Source organism: Notolepis coatsorum, assembly GCF_963971535.1.
Source record: "Notolepis coatsorum genome assembly, chromosome: 2".
NCBI classification, from domain to species: domain Eukaryota; kingdom Metazoa; phylum Chordata; class Actinopteri; order Aulopiformes; family Paralepididae; genus Notolepis; species Notolepis coatsorum.
Genome location: NC_140166.1, coordinates 15907652 through 15929767, shown reverse-complemented (window position 1 = coordinate 15929767; position 22116 = coordinate 15907652). Strand labels below are relative to the sequence as shown.

At 43.2% G+C, this 22116-nt stretch overlaps 1 protein-coding gene across 1 annotated transcript in view; it reads right to left on the bottom strand.

The window, feature by feature from the left end:
* The window catches only part of LOC311223288 (bile salt-activated lipase-like), a gene marked incomplete at its 5' end in the record, with an annotated part of 36883 nt that extends 21402 nt beyond the window's left edge, over window positions 1–15481 (bottom strand). The window contains 6 exons of the mRNA XM_084308081.1: window positions 6110–6217; window positions 7156–7286; window positions 8508–8708; window positions 11859–11978; window positions 13521–13668; window positions 15422–15481. Coding sequence (XP_084164207.1) covers window positions 6110–6217; window positions 7156–7286; window positions 8508–8708; window positions 11859–11978; window positions 13521–13668; window positions 15422–15481 — 768 coding nt within the window. The remainder of the gene's footprint in view (window positions 1–6109; window positions 6218–7155; window positions 7287–8507; window positions 8709–11858; window positions 11979–13520; window positions 13669–15421) is intronic.
* Window positions 15482–22116: the final 6635 nt, after the last annotated feature.

Sequence of the window (22116 nt, the reverse complement as noted above, 5' to 3'; positions counted from 1 at the left end):
CATTTTGTGAGCAACCCATTTGCCAATGTAGCTGCTATTTCCACAAAAGGACAAGAGTTCCTTGCATCACTTCACATTGATGAAGGTCTCCTGCAACTTGAAATAATTGACATGCAAGCATCATCTGCTCTGAAGCAGGCACTTGAGAATGAATCCACCACAACATTTTGGATAAAGTGTATTCATGTCAACACATTCCCCAAAATAAAAATGCTGGCAATATCTGTGCTAACAATGTTTGGCTCAACATACACCTGTAAATCCAGTTTCTCTCACATGAATGCCATTCAAACAAGCAACCGTGCCTCCTTGACAAATTAGCATTTGCATCACTGTTTGCGGGTAGCCCTCACTTCCTATGAACCCTCTTTCTCTGCCATTGCCCAGTCAAAGAAGTGCAATCTCTCTCATTAGATGTGTGTATGTAGGCTAGGCCTGTCTGCCCCCCACCCCCCCTGATGTTTGAGAGTTAAGAGTGGACAATAAGTGCTAATAAGATGCTGTGATTTGCTGTTGTTGCACAGACATGAAGCACTTTTTCATAAGCTCAGCTGCACTATAAATGTGTTTTTTGTTCAAGTGTTGATGTTAGAATGTTCAGATGCACATCATGCACTTGTTTGTTTTTTATTTTATTTTTATATTGAAATGTTGAAGAGGAGATGTTGCAGTTGTTGCACAGTCATAAATGAAGCACTTTTTTTTAAAAGTATACTACTTTTGCAATGTAGTTAAATAAAAGTTGTGAAAATGCATGTTGTGTCAAGTGTACATATATTCATAGCACAGGGAGGCGCCGTGGCAGTCCGGCCCCTGGCCCCTGGCCCCTTGGGTTTCTGACAATGTGGCCCCCTGAACAATTTTGTTGAATAGCCCTGTATTAGATAAAACAGATGATGGATATATATATTGTAAATAACCCCAAGAATGGTTTATTATTTTTTGAGTAATTACCTGTGTAATATTTGTGTTTAGGAATATTTACATTTATATATAATATGAATATCCAGGACTTTTTTGTTATTAGAATTGATAGAAGCCTGTGTGTGTGACTTTAATTTATGTAAATCCATGTCGCGAGGCAGTGTTTTCCGGTCGCTGTCACTGGCTTTTGTTGACAGTTTGACAGTGCATTGCGAGAGAAGGAATAGGCAACAAGTTTTAATGGACCCGTATGAGGCCATATCTCTTACGGTGAGAATGTTATTGTTTTAAAAGGAAATGTAATACGATGTAAAAGGATAAATAAAACAGTGATTATACCATCAGTACGTTTATAAGCCACTCAATATACGGGGATCCGTTACATATATAGTGAGGAGAACAGACTGCAAACGTCATCATATTAGATAAAACAGATGATGGATATATACAGGGCCGCCTCAGGGGGTGTGCGAGCAGTGCGGTCGCACAGGGCCTCGCGGGAAGGGGGGCCTCGCAAAGAAAATAAAAATAAAAAAATATTTATTTTATTTATTTATTTTTTTTTTTTTTTGCGAGGCCCCCCTTCCCGCGAGGCCCTTTTTCATCACATACCTAAAATCTAGTTTTGCTTATATGCTTATATATTTCACATTAGACACGTTTGTAGAATGTGTCTGACTTGTTCCGGGCTCTGCGGCTCTGCAGATATACTATTGGAGCTCTGTGGCTCTGCATACACTATTGGAGCTCTGCGGCTCTGCAGCAGATATACTATTGGTTTCAACGAGGGGAGGGGTTACAGGTAAGGTAGTCGGCCGACGTGCGTCTGTCTGACTATTTCCACGGGAGCGCGTGCAGCATTGGAGTTTATGCCAAGACGAAGAGGACGGTCATTCGGCAGATGGACTGAAGATGAAAGTTGTTGCATGTTAGAAAGTTCAGTCAGGCTAGCCATGTCGGCTTAGCTAAAGGCAGGGACAGCTAGTTAGCTTTAGCTACGGTATCGAGTGCTAACGTGTGGTTCAGTCGGGCTAGCCATGTCGGCTAGTAGCTTAGCTAAAGGCTAACTAGCGTTAGCTAACCTAGAGAGAGCGCGTGCAGCATTGGCGGTTATGCCAAGATGAAGAGGACGGTCGTTCGGCAGATGAACTTCGTCAACTCCACGGTTGTCACCTTCCTCTTGGACGTTTGGTGAGTTTTTAATGCACTCTATTCTATTCCCGCCGTGGAGATATCTCTCTCTCTCTCTCTCTCTCTCTCTCTCTCTCTCTCTCTCTCTCTCTCTCTCTCTCGGGCCGGCTAGCTATCGTGGCTAACGTTATGTTGGCTAACGTTATGTGGAGCCAGCGGGCCGGCTAGCTGTCGTAGCTAACGTTATTATTGAGCCAAGCGGGCCGGCTAGCTGTCGTAGCTAACGTTATATTGAGCCAAGCGGGCCGGCTAGCTGTCGTAGCTAACGTTATATTGAGCCAAGCGGGCCGGCTAGCTGTCGTAGCTAACGTTATATTGAGCCAAGCGGGCCGGCTAGCTGTCGTAGCTAACGTTGTATTGAGCCAAGCGGGCCGGCTAGCTGTCGTAGCTAACGTTATATTGAGCCAAGCGGGCCGGCTAGCTGTCGTAGCTAACGTTATATTGAGCCAAGCAGGCCGGCTAGCTGTCGGAGCTAACATTATATTGAGTCAAGCGGGCCGGCTAGCTGTCGGGCTAGCTGTCGTAGCTAACGTTATATTGAGCCAAGCGGGCCGGCTAGCTGTCGTAGCTAACGTTCTGTCAAGCTAGCGTCAGTACCTGGCCACTCTATTTGCAGTTAGCCTCTTTAGCTTATGTCGGCCGTTGGCTCCTTGCTACTTTGTTTTCTCTGGTATAGACCCTCTTCTCTTTGGATTTAAGTGTTGATCTTTGTCCTTTTGGATCTATGTATATTCACGTTGCCTTTTTGTGAAGTTATCTTTTCCTTCTGTTTTGTTCTTCCATTAAAAGTTGAATATCCTTTAGGGGCTCATCTTAGCTGTCTTGCTTATCTCTCTCTCTCTCTGTCTGGACCACAGACTCATCTCTCTCTCTCTCTCTCTCTCTCTCTCTCTCTCTCTCTCTCTCTCTCTGTCTGTCTGGACCACAGACTCATCTCTCTCTCTCTCTCTCTCTCTCTCTCTCCTCTCTCTCTCTCTCTCTCTCTCTCTCTCTCTCTCTCTCTCTCTCTCTCTCATCTCTCTCTCTCTCTCTGTCTGGACCACAGACTCATCTCTCTCTCTCTCCTCTCCCTCTCTCTCTCTCTCTCTCTCTGGCCTTGCTCTGGTGGAGGGTGTGCCACTGTGTGTGTGCCATCATGTTAACGTTAGCCTCAGTTAAACCTTGCGACGCCTCGTTAGATGAAGCTGTGTTCTGAGGTGTCCTGTGTTCTGAGCTGTGTTCTGAGCTGTGTGCTGAGCTGTGTTCTGCATGCAGACCCGGACTGGCCATCGGGAGCACGGGGAGTTTTCCCGGTGGCCTGGCCTGCACAGATTTATAAAAAAAAATATATATATAATAATATTATTATTATTATTTTTTTATTTATTTTTTTGCCAGGCCATTGTTTCTAGTTGTGGCGGCGGCGCTGCGCGATAGTTAGATAACCTAGATGGGTGGGGAACAACCAGGATTTCACTGTCTGTGACAGAGTTGGAGAACTATCTGACTCTCTCTCTCACGCGGATCACACACACACAATGGAGCCGTGCTGCCGCTTGTGATTGGTGGAGGCGGGACCAGGCGATACAACTGATTGACAGCGGAGGCGGCGAATGGAATGGCAGACGGCACTCAGATGCAGAATAACAGCCAGGCAATGAGCCAGGTAGTGAGGGACTCGGGAGAGATACAGTAGAGCGAAAGTCAATTAACGTTGATGTCAAGATGGACAGTGGAAGAAAGAGAAAGGGTGGAGGAGAGAGGGATAAAACAAAGAAAAAGAAAGGCCCTTACAGGAGAGAGTGGTTAACTGTATTATAATAGTAAATAGAAAAATATGTTGTGCTCTTGCTTTTTTCTTTTTGAAGGTGGAGAGAGTAGCATTGCTAGTGCCACAACAGTTTTATTTGAGGTCCATAACAGTACATTGTACTAAGCAATTGTTGGCTCATTAGCTTGTGATTCACATGGACTAAAATTCACCAGAATGCAGGAAATTAAGTCTTTGTAACAAAAAAAATCCTGGTGGGGGACCCCCAGACCCCCCGCTTAAAAAGTGGCCTGACTGGGGCTATATTTCACGCTATATCTCCCGGTATGAATTATTTCCACAGTCCGGCCCTGTCTGCATGTGTTCTGTGTTCTGAGATGTGTTCTGAGCTGTGTTCTGTGTTCTGAGCTGTGTTCTGAGCTGTGTGCTGAGCTGTGTTCTGCATGTGTTCTGTGTTCTGAGGTGTCCTGTGTTCTGAGCTGTGTTCTGAGCTGTGTTCTGTGCTGTGTTCTGCATGTGTTCTGTGTTCTGAGCTGTGTTCTGAGCTGTGTGCTGAGCTGTGTTCTGCATGTGTTCTGTGTTCTGAGGTGTCCTGTGTTCTGAGCTGTGTTCTGAGCTGTGTGCTGAGCTGTGTTCTGCATGTGTTCTATGTTCTGAGGTGTCCTGTGTTCTGAGCTGTGTTCTGAGCTGTGTTCTGTGCTGTGTTCTGCATGTGTTCTGTGTTCTGAGCTGTGTTCTGAGATGTGTTCTGAGCTGTGTTCTGAGCTGTGTTCTGAGATGTGTTCTGTGTTCTGAGCTGTTACTAACTATTATATTTCTCTCTCCTCTGGTCAGGGGCATTGCCGGGTCTGTGCAGCGATAACACTGTATATTGACTGTAGAACAGGAGCTCTCTCTCGCTCTCTCGCTCTCTCTCTTGCTATATGTTGACTGTATCATGCCCAGCCTCGGGCAGCGCTATTATTTAAGAATATGTTGACTGTATGAAAAAAAAATTAAAAATTATATAATTTTTTATTTAAATTTGTTTAACCTTTAGGGGGGGGGCTCGGGTTTAAATCTTGCACAGGGCCTCGCATTTCTCCCAGGCGGCCCTGGATATATATAGTGAGGAGAACAGACTGCAAACATCATCATATTAGATAAAACAGATGATGGATATATATATAGTGAGGAGAACAGACTGCAAACGTTATCCTATTAGATAAAACAGATGATGGATATATATATATATAGTGAGGAGAACAGACTGCAAACGTTATCCTATTAGATAAAACAGATGATGGATATATATATAGTGAGGAGAACAGACTGCAAACGTTATCCTATTAGATAAAACAGATGATGGATATATATATAGTGAGGAGAACAGACTGCAAACGTTAAGGGGCGCTAAGGGTGAGAAAATGGCAGTCAGGAGAATGAGGCTGGCAGGTCACTGCCAGAGACACCATGAGCTGCCAGCCAGCAAACGTGTGCTGTGGGAGCCAACACACGGGCATCGATCACGAGGACATCTCACATTAACGTACGTGGACGTACTCAGGAGAGATGCGGGAGCAGAAAGTACCGGCGAGCTAGCCAGATGCATGGAGGATCGGGATGACTGGAAGCACCGATGGAGGGCCCGTCCGAGGACGACCTAGATAGATCTCCCTCCCCCTCTATCTCTCCGCCTCCCTCTCTCTCCTCCTCTCCCTCCCTCTCTCTCTTTCCCTCTCTCTTCCCCCCTTTCTCTCTCCTCCCTTCCCTCCCCCTTTCTCTTCCCCCACTCTCTCTCTCTCTTTCCCCTCTCTCTCTCTCTCCTTCCCTCCCCCCCTCTCTCTCTCCCCCCTCCCTCTCTCTCCGCCCTCTCTCTCTCCTCCCCCCCTCTCTCTCCTCCCTCTCTCTCTCCTCCTTCTCTCTCCTTTCCCTCCCTCTCTCCTCCCATCCCTCCCTCTCTCTCTCTCCTCCCTCCCTCTCACTCATGTTTAACATGAGCTCCCTGTACCTGTCTTTTCTATGTCACACTTTCACTTGCTGTTTACTTCAGGCAAACTGGGAGTTACATTTAGCATTCTCATGGATCATGGCAGTCACACACTCACTCACTCACTCAGTTGCTTACTCAATCACTTGCTCGCTCACTCACTCACTCACTCACTCACTCACTCACTCACTCACTCACTCACTCACTCACTCACTCACTCACTCACTCATCCCAGACCTGAGTGTCGGTACAGACAGGAAGTTAGGGTGTGTTACCTTCTTGGTTAAGGCAAGGGGGTCTTTCTGCATCGCCCAGGGACTCAGGGCCGACGCAGACTGAGAGATGGCTCTATGGAACAGGCCTTTGCTATGAGGAGACAGCATCTAGAGTGAGTGAGAGAGAGAGAGAGAGAGAGAGAGAGAGAGAGAGAGAGAGAGAGAGAGAGAGAGCAGCCCTTTGTTATACAGAGTCAGCATCTAGACAGAGAGAGAGAGGGAGAGAGAGAGAGAGAGAGAGAGAGAGAGAGAGAGAGAGAGAGAGAGAGAGAGAGAGAGAGAGAGAGAGGGAGAGAGAGAGAGAGAGGGGGGGGGGGAAGAAGACAGGACTAACCTGGGAGCAGAGACCAAGGAGAGCGGGGCTAACCTGGGAGCAGAGCCCAAGGAGGGCGGGGCTAACCTGGGAGCAGAGACCAAGGAGGGCGGGGCTAACCTGGGAGCAGAGCCCAAGGAGGGCGGGGCTAACCTGGGAGCAGAGACCAAGGAGGGCGGGGCTAACCTGGGAGCAGAGACCAAGGAGGGCGGGGCTAACCTGGGAGCAGAGACCAAGGAGGGCGGGGCTAACCTGGGAGCAGAGACCAAGGAGGGCGGGGCTAACCTGGGAGCAGAGACCAAGGAGGGCGGGGCTAACCTGGGAGCAGAGCCCAAGGAGGGCGGGGCTAACCTGGGAGCAGAGACCAAGGAGGGCGGGGCTAACCTGGGAGCAGAGACCAAGGAGGGCGGGGCTAACCTGGGAGCAGAGACCAAGGAGGGCAGGGCTAACCTGGGAGCAGAGACCAAGGAGGGCGGGGCTAACCTGGGAGCAGAGCCCAAGGAGGGCGGGGCTAACCTGGGAGCAGGATTGTCTCTAGTTTCTGCTCCTTGTTCCAAGGTAGTGTCTAGTCTACAAGGACTGGAAGGACCATGGTGACTTGGAAGTGGGTCGTCACAACCTGTCTTGTATTTTAAATCTAGCGATAAATCCCTTACCTTAAGCCTAACTTTATCCTGTCACAACCAAGGTCCCTCCAGGGAATGGGATCTAGACACTTTCTTGTTCCACTAACCTGGAAGGTGACACTAGCTGCCCCAGCTGACTGGCCGAAGATAGTGATGTTGTCACTGTCTCCTCCAAAGCCCTGGATGTTCCTGCGGACCCAGGCAATGGCTGCATGCTGATCCCACAGACCATAGTTACCTGTAGTAATAATAATAATAATAATAATAACAATAATAGTAATTATTATTATTAATAATAATAATAAATGGCTGAATGCTGATACCACAGGCCATAGTTATCTGTAGTAATAATAATAACAACAATAATAGTAATTATTATTATGAATAATAATAAATGGCTGCATGCTGATACCACAGGCCATAGTTACCTGTAGTAATAATAATAATCAAACTAATAATAACAATAAAAGTAATTATTATGAATAATAATAATAATAATAATAATAATAATAATAATAATAATAATAATAATAATAATAATAATAATAATAATAATAATAATAATAATAATAATAATAATAATAATAATAATAATAATAATAATAATAATAATAATAATAATAATAATAATAATAGTCATTATTATTATTATTATTATTATTATTATTATTATTATTATTATTATTATTAGTAGTAGTAGTAGTAGTAGTAGTAGTAGTAGTAGTAGTAGTAGTAGTAGTAGTAGTAGTAGTAGTAGTAATAATAAAGGGCTGCATGCTGATCCCACAGGCCATAGTAGTTACCTGAAATAATAATAATAATAATAAATATAGTTGCAAGTGGAGACAAGCAGGGGTCCAAGCATTGGGCATATTGAGCATTGAAGCTTAGCCATTTTGGTGTTTAGGCATTGAGCATTATGGCATTGGATATTTTGGCATTGGCCATAGCATTTGGCAATATGGTATATTAAGCATTAAGCTTAATCACTATGGTGTTGGACATATATGATTAATTGAAAATGGGGGACCCTGATGTAAACTAAACGAAAGACTTTCTCTGGTCTGCATCCCCTTAACTTAACTTAACTTAACTTAACTTAACTTAACTTAACCCCTTGTGTATTGAGCCGTACTGTATTGTACCCCTTCTGCAATCTGTTAATAAAATGTTCAATCAATCAAGCAATCATGCATTATTAGGCATTGGGTATTATGGCATTATACATTATGATGCTACTAGATGTCAAGATATCTTGTTCTCAGTTTGGCCTGATGATGGCAGAGTGAAAAGGTCATGGGATGGCCATCAATAGAGTTGTTCCTCTAGGGGTCATGAATGTTCACAGCAGATTTTGTGACTATAATTAAGTAGCAAATAGGGCTAGGGTTCCAAAAATAATAATATAACCTTTAATCTGTTTATATATAATATACAATATATGTAATAAATAGTGTACCTGGTATTCTGGCATCGCCTGTGCTGAGAAATCCCAGAGGTCCCACTCGGTAGTTCAATGTGACGACAATGACTCCGCCCCTATCAGCGATATCTTTCCCATCATATAGAGTGTCTGATCCCAGGATGTCTACATCATTAGACGCCCCTAACAGGAAGGCTCCGCCAAATATGTACACCATCACAGGAAGTCCTCTGGAGACTAGATGAAGAGAGAGAGAGAGAGAGAGAGAGAGAGAGAGAGAGAGAGAGAGAGAGAGAGAGAGAGAGAGAGAGAGAGAGAGAGAGAGAGAGTTGGGATTGTGTTGTGTCTTTCTAACCAAGCTATTGAAATATCAAGAGGTGGTGCTCTAATCCATTTAACAGCTAGGTTACAGATGGAGCTCTAATCCATTTAACAGCTAGGCTACAGGTGGAGCTCTAATCCATTTAACAGCTAGGCTACAGGTAGAGCTCTAATCCATTTAACAGCTAGGCTACAGATGGAGCTCTAATCCATTTAACAGCTAGGTTACAGATGGAGCTCTAATCCATTTAACAGCTAGGCTACAGGTAGAGCTCTAATCCATTTAACAGCTAGGCTACAGGTAGAGCTCTAATCCATTTAACTGCTAGGCTACAGATGGAGCTCTAATCCATTTAACAGCTAGGCTACAGATGGAGCTCTAATCCATTTAACAGCTAGGCTACAGATGGAGCTCTAATCCATTTAACAGCTAGGCTACAGGTAGAGCTCTAATCCATTTAACAGCTAGGCTACAGGTAGAGCTCTAATCCATTTAACTGCTAGGCTACAGATAGAGCTCTAATCCATTTAACAGCTAGGCTACAGGTAGAGCTCTAATCCATTTAACAGCTAGGCTACAGATAGAGCTCTAATCCATTTAACAGCTAGGCTACAGATGGAGCTCTAATCCATTTAACAGCTAGGCTACAGATAGAGCTCTAATCCATTTAACAGCTAGGCTACAGATGGAGCTCTAATCCATTTAACAGCTAGGCTACAGATAGAGCTCTAATCCATTTAACAGCTAGGCTACAGATAGAGCTCTAATCCATTTAACAGCTAGGCTACAGATGGAGCTCTAATCCATTTAACAGCTAGGCTACAGGTAGAGCTCTAATCCATTTAACTGCTAGGCTACAGATAGAGCTCTAATCCATTTAACAGCTAGGCTACAGATGGAGCTCTAATCCATTTAACAGCTAGGCTACAGATAGAGCTCTAATCCATTTAACAGCTAGGCTACAGGTAGAGCTCTAATCCATTTAACAGCTAGGCTACAGATAGAGCTCTAATCCATTTAACAGCTAGGCTACAGGTAGAGCTCTAATCCATTTAACAGCTAGGCTACAGGTAGAGCTCTAATCCATTTAACAGCTAGGCTACAGGTAGAGCTCTAATCCATTTAACAGCTAGGCTACAGATAGAGCTCTAATCCATTTAACAGCTAGGCTACAGATGGAGCTCTAATCCATTTAACAGCTAGGCTACAGGTAGAGCTCTAATCCATTTAACTGCTAGGCTACAGATAGAGCTCTAATCCATTTAACAGCTAGGCTACAGATGGAGCTCTAATCCATTTAACAGCTAGGCTACAGGTAGAGCTCTAATCCATTTAACAGCTAGGCTACAGGTAGAGCTCTAATCCATTTAACTGCTAGGCTACAGATAGAGCTCTAATCCATTTAACAGCTAGGCTACAGATGGAGCTCTAATCCATTTAACAGCTAGGCTACAGATGGAGCTCTAATCCATTTAACAGCTAGGCTACAGATGGAGCTCTAATCCATTTAACAGCTAGGCTACAGGTAGAGCTCTAATCCATTTAACAGCTAGGCTACAGGTAGAGCTCTAATCCATTTAACTGCTAGGCTACAGATAGAGCTCTAATCCATTTAACAGCTAGGCTACAGGTAGAGCTCTAATCCATTTAACAGCTAGGCTACAGATAGAGCTCTAATCCATTTAACAGCTAGGCTACAGATGGAGCTCTAATCCATTTAACAGCTAGGCTACAGATAGAGCTCTAATCCATTTAACAGCTAGGCTACAGATGGAGCTCTAATCCATTTAACAGCTAGGCTACAGGTAGAGCTCTAATCCATTTAACTGCTAGGCTACAGATAGAGCTCTAATCCATTTAACAGCTAGGCTACAGATGGAGCTCTAATCCATTTAACAGCTAGGCTACAGATAGAGCTCTAATCCATTTAACAGCTAGGCTACAGGTAGAGCTCTAATCCATTTAACAGCTAGGCTACAGATAGAGCTCTAATCCATTTAACAGCTAGGCTACAGGTAGAGCTCTAATCCATTTAACAGCTAGGCTACAGGTAGAGCTCTAATCCATTTAACAGCTAGGCTACAGGTAGAGCTCTAATCCATTTAACAGCTAGGCTACAGATAGAGCTCTAATCCATTTAACAGCTAGGCTACAGATGGAGCTCTAATCCATTTAACAGCTAGGCTACAGGTAGAGCTCTAATCCATTTAACTGCTAGGCTACAGATAGAGCTCTAATCCATTTAACAGCTAGGCTACAGATGGAGCTCTAATCCATTTAACAGCTAGGCTACAGGTAGAGCTCTAATCCATTTAACAGCTAGGCTACAGGTAGAGCTCTAATCCATTTAACTGCTAGGCTACAGATAGAGCTCTAATCCATTTAACAGCTAGGCTACAGATGGAGCTCTAATCCATTTAACAGCTAGGCTACAGATAGAGCTCTAATCCATTTAACAGCTAGGCTACAGGTAGAGCTCTAATCCATTTAACAGCTAGGCTACAGGTAGAGCTCTAATCCATTTAACAGCTAGGCTACAGGTAGAGCTCTAATCCATTTAACAGCTAGGCTACAGATGGAGCTTCAGGAGTTGAACCAACAATGATTATGGTTGTGGGCGCGTGCTCTCACAACTAGACTAAGCCACATCCACCCTTATACAAATACAGCAATGTTATGATGATCATTTGTTTTAACGGTTATGGTTAAGATAGAAGGTTAGTGAGGTTGGGGGTAAGGTTACGGTTAGTGTTTAACGGTTATGGTTAGTTTAAGGTAACACTGTGGTTAAGGTTAGGGATTGGGGCGAGGCTATCAGAAAAGTGTGTCTTGGTAGTCTTGAGGTAAAGGCACTTGCCTCCCATGTGAGCGCCCTGGGTTTGTTCCCCAGCAGGGGAGCTCAAATGTTTTCTGAAATACGTACACATTGTACATTTGAATAAATACGTCAATATATTACTTATGGCTATAACATAACGTACAATATGTACCTTTTTCCTGTGGTCGATTAGTACTTTGAAGTGTTTTTCATTGTGACGTAGCTAGTAGTTTTAGTTTAAATGTACCAGTGAGTCCCTGAGGCACGAAGATGTTGAGGTACAGACAGTCCTCGCTGCCCTGGCTGCTCATCTGCAGCAGAGTCACCTGGAGACACCGCTCTCTGTACTCAGTGGCCTTCAGAATACCTGCACACAGCAACAATATGAACAATAACAATAACAATAATGATGATGATGATAACAATAACAATAATAATAATGATGATGATAATAACAATAATAATTATTATAATAATGATGATGGTAATAACAATAATAATGATAATAATGATGATGATGATGATGATAATAACAATAATAACAATAATGATGATGATGATGATGATGATGATGATGATGATGATGATGATGATGATGATAATAACAATGATGATGATAATAACGATAATAATAATGATGATGATAATAATAATGATGATGATGACGATGATAATAATAATAATGATGATGATGATAATAATAATAATAATAATAATAATAATAATAATAATAATAATAATAATAATAATAATAATAATAATAATAATAATAATAATAATAATAACAATAATAATAATAATGATGCTAATAATAATACTAATAATAACAATGATGATGATGCTATTGGTAAATAATAATAAATTAATAATAATTAGACAGACAGACAGACAGACAGACAGACAGACAGACAGACAGACAGACAGACAGACAGACATACAGACAGACAGACAGACAGACAGACAGACAGACAGACAGACAGACAGACAGACAGACAGACAGACAGACAGACAGACAGACAGACAGACAGACAGACAGACAGACAGACAGACAGACAGACAGACAGACAGACAGACAGACAGACAGACAGACAGTCTCAGCAACAGAGTACAGCAACTTGCAATGGGCCTGGTCTACAAGATACACTACACGACCAAGGTACCCATGTACATGTCAAAATACTTCCCAAAGGTCAGTGAATACCACGATCACAACACCAGAGGGAGCTCCACAAATCATGTTAAACCCAGATTCGGCTCAAACAAGGGACTAAACACGTTTCGCAATTATGCCACATCAATGTGGAACGCCCTACCCAAAGCTGTAAAGGAATGTGAATCACTACCCACTTTCAAAAACAGTCTCAAAGAACACCTAAGGGAGACTGCAATTCGAAACTGGCCCATGTAAATGTCCTAACCCAACCCCCTCCAATGTACAGTAAATGACCAAGTATGTTTTTGTCAATATTCAAATGTAAAGTTTTGCTTGTACAGTTCTACAGTGTTCCCCACCCACCCCTCCTACCCAACCCCCACCCCACCTACGAACCACCTCCAATGTACAGCCCCCCCCCCCCACCCACCCCACCTACCCAACCTCCCCCAATGTACAATTTTTACGTCAAATATATATACTTTTTTCTAGACTCTTTTTGTATCACAAACAGTACTGTATTTGCAAATCTGGTATGTCATAAATGTATAGATGTAGCAGTACTGTCTATCTGTATGTCATGTATGTCATATATGTCCTGATGAATTGAAAATGGGGGACCCTGATGTAAACAAGACGAAAGTCTTTCTCTGGTCTGCATCCCCTTAACAATTGTCTGTATTGAGCTGTACTATATTGTACCCATTCTGCAATCTGTTAATAAAGTTTTCAATCAATCAATCAATCAAGTCATACCTTCCCATCCAGGATGTGGTTTGGGTTTCTCCCACCTGCCAGGAACGTCAGCGAATGGGATTCCTTTAAAGACGTCAACATAATGTAACAAGCCCATGCGCACATTCTTTCCCTTCACCTTCCCCCCCTCTGTGATCACCGTGCCTAGCTGGAACACACACACACACACACACACACACACACACACACACACACACACACACACACACACACACACACACACACACACACACACACACACACACACACACACACACACACACACGATGATGATAATAGTAGTAATAACAATCAGAATAATGATCATAATAACAATAGTAGTAATAACAATAATGATAATAATAATAGCAATAGTAGTAATAACAATAATAATAATAACAGAGCCTTGAAACAACTTGAATTAATTCAGTAGGCCTAATTAATTATGTTGTTTAAATCCAGTAGGCCTAATTAATTGTGTTGTTTAAATGCAGTAGACCTAATTACTTGTGTTGTTTAAATTCACTAGGCTTAATTAATTATGTTGTTTAAATTCAGTAGGCCTAATTAATTGTGTTGTTTAAATCCAGTAGGTCTAATTCAGTGTGTTTAAATCCAGTAGGCCTAATTCAGTTTGTTATTTAAATCCAGTAGGCCTAATTCAGTTTGTTATTTAAATCCAGTAGGCCTAATTCAGGGCACGTGGTGTAGTGGTTAACACTGTCGCCTCCTAGCTAGAAGGTTGTGGGTTAAATTCCCGCTTGGGGACCAGGTTGCCGTGTTGCCAGTTACCCAGGTGGGGTATCTCCCGGGCCTTTCTGTGTGGAGTTTGCATGTTCTCCCCGTGCTTGCAAGAGTTCCCCCCCCCCGATAAGATAAACCCAATGGAAAAACATGCACAACAGATCGCTAACGCTGATGGACAGGAGCACTTGGATTGGTCCCCGGGCGTGGCGCTCGCCGCAGCCCTTGTCTGCTCCCGGCTGCCCTTGGGGAGAAGGACGACGGGATGGGAGGTGCAGAGAACATTTCGTCAGCGACTCAGTGCATGTGTGTGTGTTCCTGACTCCTGTGGGTCGCCCATCGCATGTGTGTGTGTGTGTTAATCTGATGACAAATAAAGATTTATACTTCAGTGTGTTATTTAAATCCAGTAGGCCTCATTCAGTGTGTTGATTAAATCCAGTAGACCTCATTCAGTGTGTTGTTTAAATCCAGTAGGCCTAATTCAAGCTGTAGTTTAAAGGGATATTTCACTTTAGTAGAACTTAATTAAAAAAATCGGCAGTCTTACCTAGTACACTAGTTCACTTCTATTCATTTTGAGAACCAAGTCTAAATACCATACATTTTAAGTTGAAACAAACTCTAGAGCAGTATTATTCTGTGTGTATATTGTATATACAGGTTTTCTTTTAGCTAATATTGCCATTTTCAAATGATCAGTAAAGGCACTATTTCTCACTGAGAACTGAGTCAACTTTCCACAGCATGTTTAGAATCTTTCTTCCAGCAAGGCAGCAGGTAACCATGGTAACCAATCCCCAACATGCTACGCAAAGATACACAGCACACTCAAACCTACAACAAATTCACTGGATCTGCTTTTAGTTTTCAAAGGTAATAAATCTGTAAGTACACAACATCAAATGCCAAAGCAAACAACACACACCTTTGACTTTGAAGTGTCTGTTTTATTGAAATCTGTACAGCAGTATTTTCTTTATACTTCAGAAGTATAATATGTAGACTAGCTCCCCAAAATGAATGGAAGTGAATGAGGAGCCTGACACCTGGGAGGAATGGTGGTGTTGACAGCAGACAAAAGGGACAGTAGTGATAGAGGTACGACTGCTGAAGGTTCTACTAAAGTGAAATATCCCTTTAAATCCAGTAGGCCTCATTCAAGCTGTTGTACTCACCGTGGCAGCTGACGCATGACCTAGCCACAAGGCCAGCAGAACCATCGCCTGGACAACCATCATCTCCACGGCAACCTAGGTCTGGTTTAAAGTGACGGGAAACACCTGACCAGCGGTCAGAGCAGAGGGGGCTGCTCTCTACACTTTTATACGCTGGAGAATATAGACCTAGAGTGGATAGAACACACACTGTAGGGCGTAGGCTGACCGGACTGTTGACCAGACTGACCACACTGTTCTCAAATGATAAGACAAACCTAGACACTGTGATCATAGTCAGACAATAGGTTCGCTCCCCCCCACTTCCAAGAATAATACCACTACACTGTTGTGTCGCAGCTTTATGGAAATAAATAGTCAGCTGACCTGGGACCAGTGTTCTACAGCACCAGCTGACCTGGGACCAGTGTTCTACAGCACCAGCTGACCTGGGACCAATGTTCTACAGCACCATCTGACCTGGGACCAGTGTTCTACAGCATGTCAGCTGACCTGGGACCAGTGTTCTACAGCATGTCAGCTGACCTGGGACCAGTGTTCTACAGCACCAGCTGACCTGGGACCAGTGTTCTACAGCATATCAGCTGACCTGGGACCAGTGTTCTACAGCATATCAGCTGACCTGGGACCAGTGTTCTACAGCACGTCAGCTGACCTGGGACCAATGTTCTACAGCACCAGCTGACCTGGGACCAATGTTCTACAGCACCAGCTGACCTGGGACCAGTGTTCTACAGCACCAGCTGACCTGGGACCAGTGTTCTACAGCACCAGCTGACCTGGGACCAGTGTTCTACAGCACCAGCTGACCTGGGACCAGTGTTCTACAGCATGTCAGCTGACCTGGGACCAGTGTTCTACAGCACCAGCTGACCTGGGACCAGTGTTCTACAGCACCAGCTGACCTGGGACCAGTGTTCTACAGCACCAGCTGACCTGGGACCAGTGTTCTATAGCACCAGCTGACCTGGGACCAGTGTTCTATAGCACCAGCTGACCTGGGACCAGTGTTCTACAGCACCAGCGGACCTGGGACCAGTGTTCTACAGCACCAGCGGACCTGGGACCAGTGTTCTACAGCATGTCAGCTGACCTGGGACCAGTGTTCTACAGCATGTCAGCTGACCTGGGACCAGTGTTCTACAGCATGTCAGCTGACCTGGGACCAGTGTTCTACAGCATGTCAGCTGACCTGGGACCAGTGTTCTGGCATCAGTTTGCAGCTCATCCAAATAGAGTTCTGGTCCTAGTGCTATAGTCACACTGAACTTGCTCAGGGAGTTGGATAGTTTCGTCCTTGTGAACTGTGACCATTCTATCTGTTGTGATTCTGTGTGTGGAGGAGCTCAGTGCTGTTATCAGCAGGCCTGGTGATAAGGCTGCTCTGAGGTCAGCGCTCTGTCCTTAGTAAAAGATTCTTCAGAGTGTCAGAGAGAAGCTTTCTGGGTCTGGATGAATAATCGTTATGTATTGTTATTGGTGCACGCCAACATTATGTGAAATGCACTTAGCGTCTTCTCCAGAGTCAGACAAGACGATAGATACCAATTTCCTCAGTAGAAAGCTAGCCTAGCTTAGCACAAATGAATGGAAGCGGATACGGACCACTAGCCTAGCTTAATACTCATGGGTCATGGGAGGACCCTTATATAAGATGAAAGTATTTTTCTGGTCTTCATCCTCTTAGCAGTTGTTAGTATTGAGCTGTACTGTATTGTACCCATTCTGCAATCTGTTAATACAGTTTTCAATCAATCAATCAATCAATCAATCAATCAACCAATCAATCAAACTCCGGGGGAATGGTGTTTTAGGCTAGCAGGTCCATATCCGTTTCCATTCATTTGTGCTAAGCTTGGCTAGCTTGCAGCCGGATAGCTTGGTATCTATCTTGTGTGACTCTGGAGAAGACGGTAGGCGCATTTCCCATAATGTTGGTGTGTTCCTTTAACCCTTTCACTACCACTACCAACGGGTTAACCCTTTCACTGCCACACAACAAATGGTTAACCCTTTCGCAACCACTCTACATAAGGTTAACCCTCTGTACTGTGGTAGTGAAAGCTTATAACCTTCTGTAGTGTGGTAGTGAAAGGGTTAAGCACATTTCCCATAATGTTGGTGTGTTCCTTTAAGTTAAATGTACTTTAGTTAAGTTGTACTTTAATCCCTGTGGGGAAATAGTTCCCCTGCATGTTACCCATAAAAACTCCCAGAATACTCACTTAACTAGGAAGGGCATCTTTTTCTCGCTTCGCACCTTGGGCATGGAATGGGCTACAGGACCATATCCACTTAGTTACCCTGGTCTCTCTTGGCGAATTTAAATCTCTGTTACATAACTTCTTACAAGAAGAATGTCGCTGCTTTCTGTAGTCGGGTCCCCACTGCAAAATTACTGTATTACCCCAAGTCATACACTTTTACTATCATGAATGAATGAATGAATGAAAACTTTATTTAACAGATTGCAGAATGGGTACAATACAGTACGGCTCAATACACACAATTGTTAAGGGGATGCAAACCAGAGAAAGACGTTTGTCTTGTTTACATCAGGGTCCCCCATTTTCAATTCATAGTGACATTTATGACATACACAACATACATGACATCATGACATTTATGGCATAGGGACATACATGACATACAGGTATATAGTACTGTTACATTTGTGACATATATGATATGCAAATATACAGTACTGTTACCCATAGATCATGACAGAGAGTATATACATATGATGGGGAGGAGACTGTACATTAGGAGGGGGTGGGTGGGTGGGAGAGAAATATACATACGGCGGGGAGAGAATATATACATACGGTGGGGAGGAGACTGTACATTAGGAGGGGGTGGGAGAGAAATATACATACGGCGGGGAGAGAATATATACATACGGTGGGGAGGAGACTGTCTATTAGGAGGGGGTGGGGGGGGGTTGGACATTTACGGTGGCCTGTATGTAGTAGGCTATTCTGTTTTTGTGTTTTCTGTTTGTGTGTTTTATGTGATGTATTGTATATTGTATACATGCACTTTTATTGTGTTCTTGTGTGATGCATCGCACATTTTATTGCTGTGTGATGTATCACAAATTGTATTGCTGTTATCTTGGCCAGGTCTCCCTTGCAAAAGAGATCTCGTATCTCAATGGGACTTCCTGGTTAAATAAAAAATGTAAAGTACCTCCATCAAGGGCAATGGCAGGAGTATGTACAACACAAATGTCTTTTATATGGTGTGGGAGAAAACCAGAGCAAACAGAAAGGCCTAGCGCTGGGCTTCAAACCCAAGACTTTCTTGCTGAGTTTGAGAGGTTGAGTTATCTCAAAGTGCCCCTGATAGCGCCTGTATAAGAGCCCGGCCCACTTAATGAACTATTGCTATAGGTGGAAACTTTATATTCCCTAAAGAACAAACTCAATCAAATAAACGGTTATGTACCGAGCTATGCATGAATGGAATTCACTCCCTAGAAGTATTTTTTTTAATGTTTTTCAAATGTGATTGTAAAGGTGATTTTGTAATGGTATATGTTATGATGTAAGTATTATGTGTGTGTGTCTGTCTGTGTGTGTGTGTGTGTGTGTGTGTGTGTGTGTGTGTGTGTGTGTGTGTGTGTGTGTGTGTGTGTGTGTGTGTGTGTGTGTGTGTGTGTGTGTGTGTGTGTGTGTGTGTGTGTGTGTGTACTAGTCCTTTGTCCTGTTTATTTGTAATGTTATATGTTATGGTGTATTATATTATGTTGCATGGTCACAATGTAGGCTTTTTGTGGACCCCAGAAGAATAGCTACTGCAATGCTGTAGCTAATTGTAAATCCTAATAAAACAAACAAGATTATATTCTAATCCCATTGGTATAGTGTAGAATGCATCCTTTTATATCCAGTATCTTTGACTGATCCAGTGTGCAGATATGTTCCTCAGTCTTTGACATTGTGCTGGCATTTATATCAATCATATAAATTAGTATTTCCTTGCTCGTTACATAAAATGTATTGTTTGTTTCTTTGTGTTCTTAGTATATTATTTTCTTTGTAAAGTAATGTGCCAATAACTTCTATCATTACAGTTTATCATGAACGTGTTCATGGTTCAGAAATAGAGTTGTGTCCTTGGGTTAGCAGACTGAGACAGCTGTGATGTTCCCAGGAGAGTGAGACTGCTGCTGCTGTTTGCTAGCTGAGGTACCTCCTCTCTCCTCCACAACACAGCGGGAGGGACGGACACATCAACAACCTCAGCAAACCAAAAACAGTGTGCTAAAAGTCCAACGGTTAACAAAGGCCTACCGGTACATACAGTAGCCTACTCTGTTTTCTATCCAGGAGGCCTTTCTGTATGAATAGCCTACAGACTGTGTTTTAGTCAGGAGGTATGTCTGTATTATACTGTAGCCTACAGACTGTGTTTTAGTCAGGAGGTATGTCTGTATTATACTGTAGCCTACAGACTGTGTTTTAGTCAGGAGGTATGTCTGTATGTACTATACTGTAGTCTACAGACTGTGCTTTAACATGGTGGTCTGTCTGTCTGTATATGTACTATACTGTATAGCCTACAGACTGTGTTTTAGCCAGAATGTATGTCTGTATGTACTATACTGTAGTCTACAGACTGTGTTTTAGTCAGGAGGTATGTCTGTATATACTATACTGTAGTCTACAGACTGTGCTTTAACATGGTGGTCTGTCTATATGTACTATACTGTATAGCCTACAGACTGTGTTTTAGCCAGAATGTATGTCTGTATGTACTATACTGTAGTCTACAGACTGTGTTTTAGCAGGATGTCTGTAATAGTTAAGTTACACTAACTTAACTATACGGTGGCTATGGTTAAGGTAGGGTGGGTTGTGTTTAAACTCAAAGACCCCTGAGGGTCTTCAGATCCCACTTAGCAAATCACTTATTTTGTTTTTAACGCTAACAACCAAGATTTATAAACGACCCCCCTCTTTTGACTCAACGCTACTTTTTCGTTAGGCTAAACTGTATTTTCACCTGTACATTGTAAATTACTACTGCACTTTACTGTTTACATTTGCACTCTGGTTGGATGCCAAACTTATTTTCGTTATACTGTACTTGTGCTGTATAATGACAAATACATTTTAATCTAATATAATCTAGGTTCGATCCCAGCGCTCCACATTGCTTTCAGTTTAGCTGGTTGTCCGTACTAATACACATTGGCAGTATTAGGGGGTGGGAAACTGATGGGTGGGGATCGGGCATTGTGGACAGCGACTCCTACAGGTCGGTTGGTGCGCCTGCGCAGTAGAATCAGGAAGCGATGGGGGGTTGCCCCTCCAAAAACGCAGACCCCTGACGCTGAACGATTGCGCCGCGCAGGTGAAAAGATGCGACGGCTGCTACCTCGGGTATCGAAGGGGACTCGTGCTATGTATGGCTTCGTCCACATTGCAGCGGGCTTGTGGGAGGCAAGAAACAGCGTTCGAGACAGGGGAGGGTTGAATTGGATGATACGAAATTGGGATGGGAGAAAAATAGAAAATGGGAGAAAAAGTGGATAAAAAATCTAATATAATCTAATGTTCACTCAACAGGCAGTTTCACGATATCCCAATCGTTCATAACCCTTCGGTTGTCGATACCATACATTATTTCAGGATAAGCAGCGGTCAACAGCCTAAAACATAAGCTGGATGAAATAAGAAACCTGTTTATTAGCGGTAAGGTAAACATACTATGCTTTACTGAAACTAAACTTGACTCATCTGTAACAGACCCTGAAATAGAGTTGGAGAACTATTCAATAGTCCGTAATGACAGAAACAAGTATGGAGGTGGTGTTTGTATGTACATTCATAAGGACACCAAATTCATTAACCGTACTGACCTACATCATGAGACAATTGAAACCGTATGGGTGGACATTCTATTTGAAAGGGCTAAATCTGTTCTAGTCGGCACAATCTACAGACCGCCAGATCAAACTGGCTTTTATGATACTCTGGATGGGTGCTTAGCTGGAGCTGAGGATGCTGAAAAGATTCTTATTGGGAATTGGAACACAGATATGCAACAAAAAGATGCACCCGTCTTCAAATCCTTCAATAGGTTTTGTGATCTGCAAGGCCTCAGCCAGCTGATCACCCAACCCACACGTATATGTAAATCAACTCAGACTACCATTGACCTCATCCTGACCTCTGACAAGTCCAAGATCTCCAATAAAGGGGTTATAGCATGCGGCTTAAGTGATTATTATATGATATTCTGTACCCGCAAAAAGCTAAAACATAAGGCCGGCTGTCACAAAACAGTCACATCTAGATACCTCAAAACCTACTCTAGCGAGGCCTTTAACCTTGAGCTGGAGAGTCTGGACTGGTCAGATGAGCTCAATGGTACACTGGTAGAAGAAACATGGCTTGGTTTCTAAACCAAATTTTCAACAACACTAAACGACATGGCCCCCCTAAGAACCACCAGGGTAAAAAATCGCGCTGAGCCGTGGATGCACTCCGAAATATTGGCCGCTATGAAAACCAGACACAAAGAGTTTTGTAAAAGTCAGTCAAAGCTTACAAAAAGCATGAGCAGTGAACTCCAAGCCCACGTGACTGAACTCAAACTGGAAAGAAACAGACTAAGAAACGACGTAAACTCCATGATCAAAACGGCAAAAAAGAACTTCATCAATGACAAAACTGAGGAAAACAAAA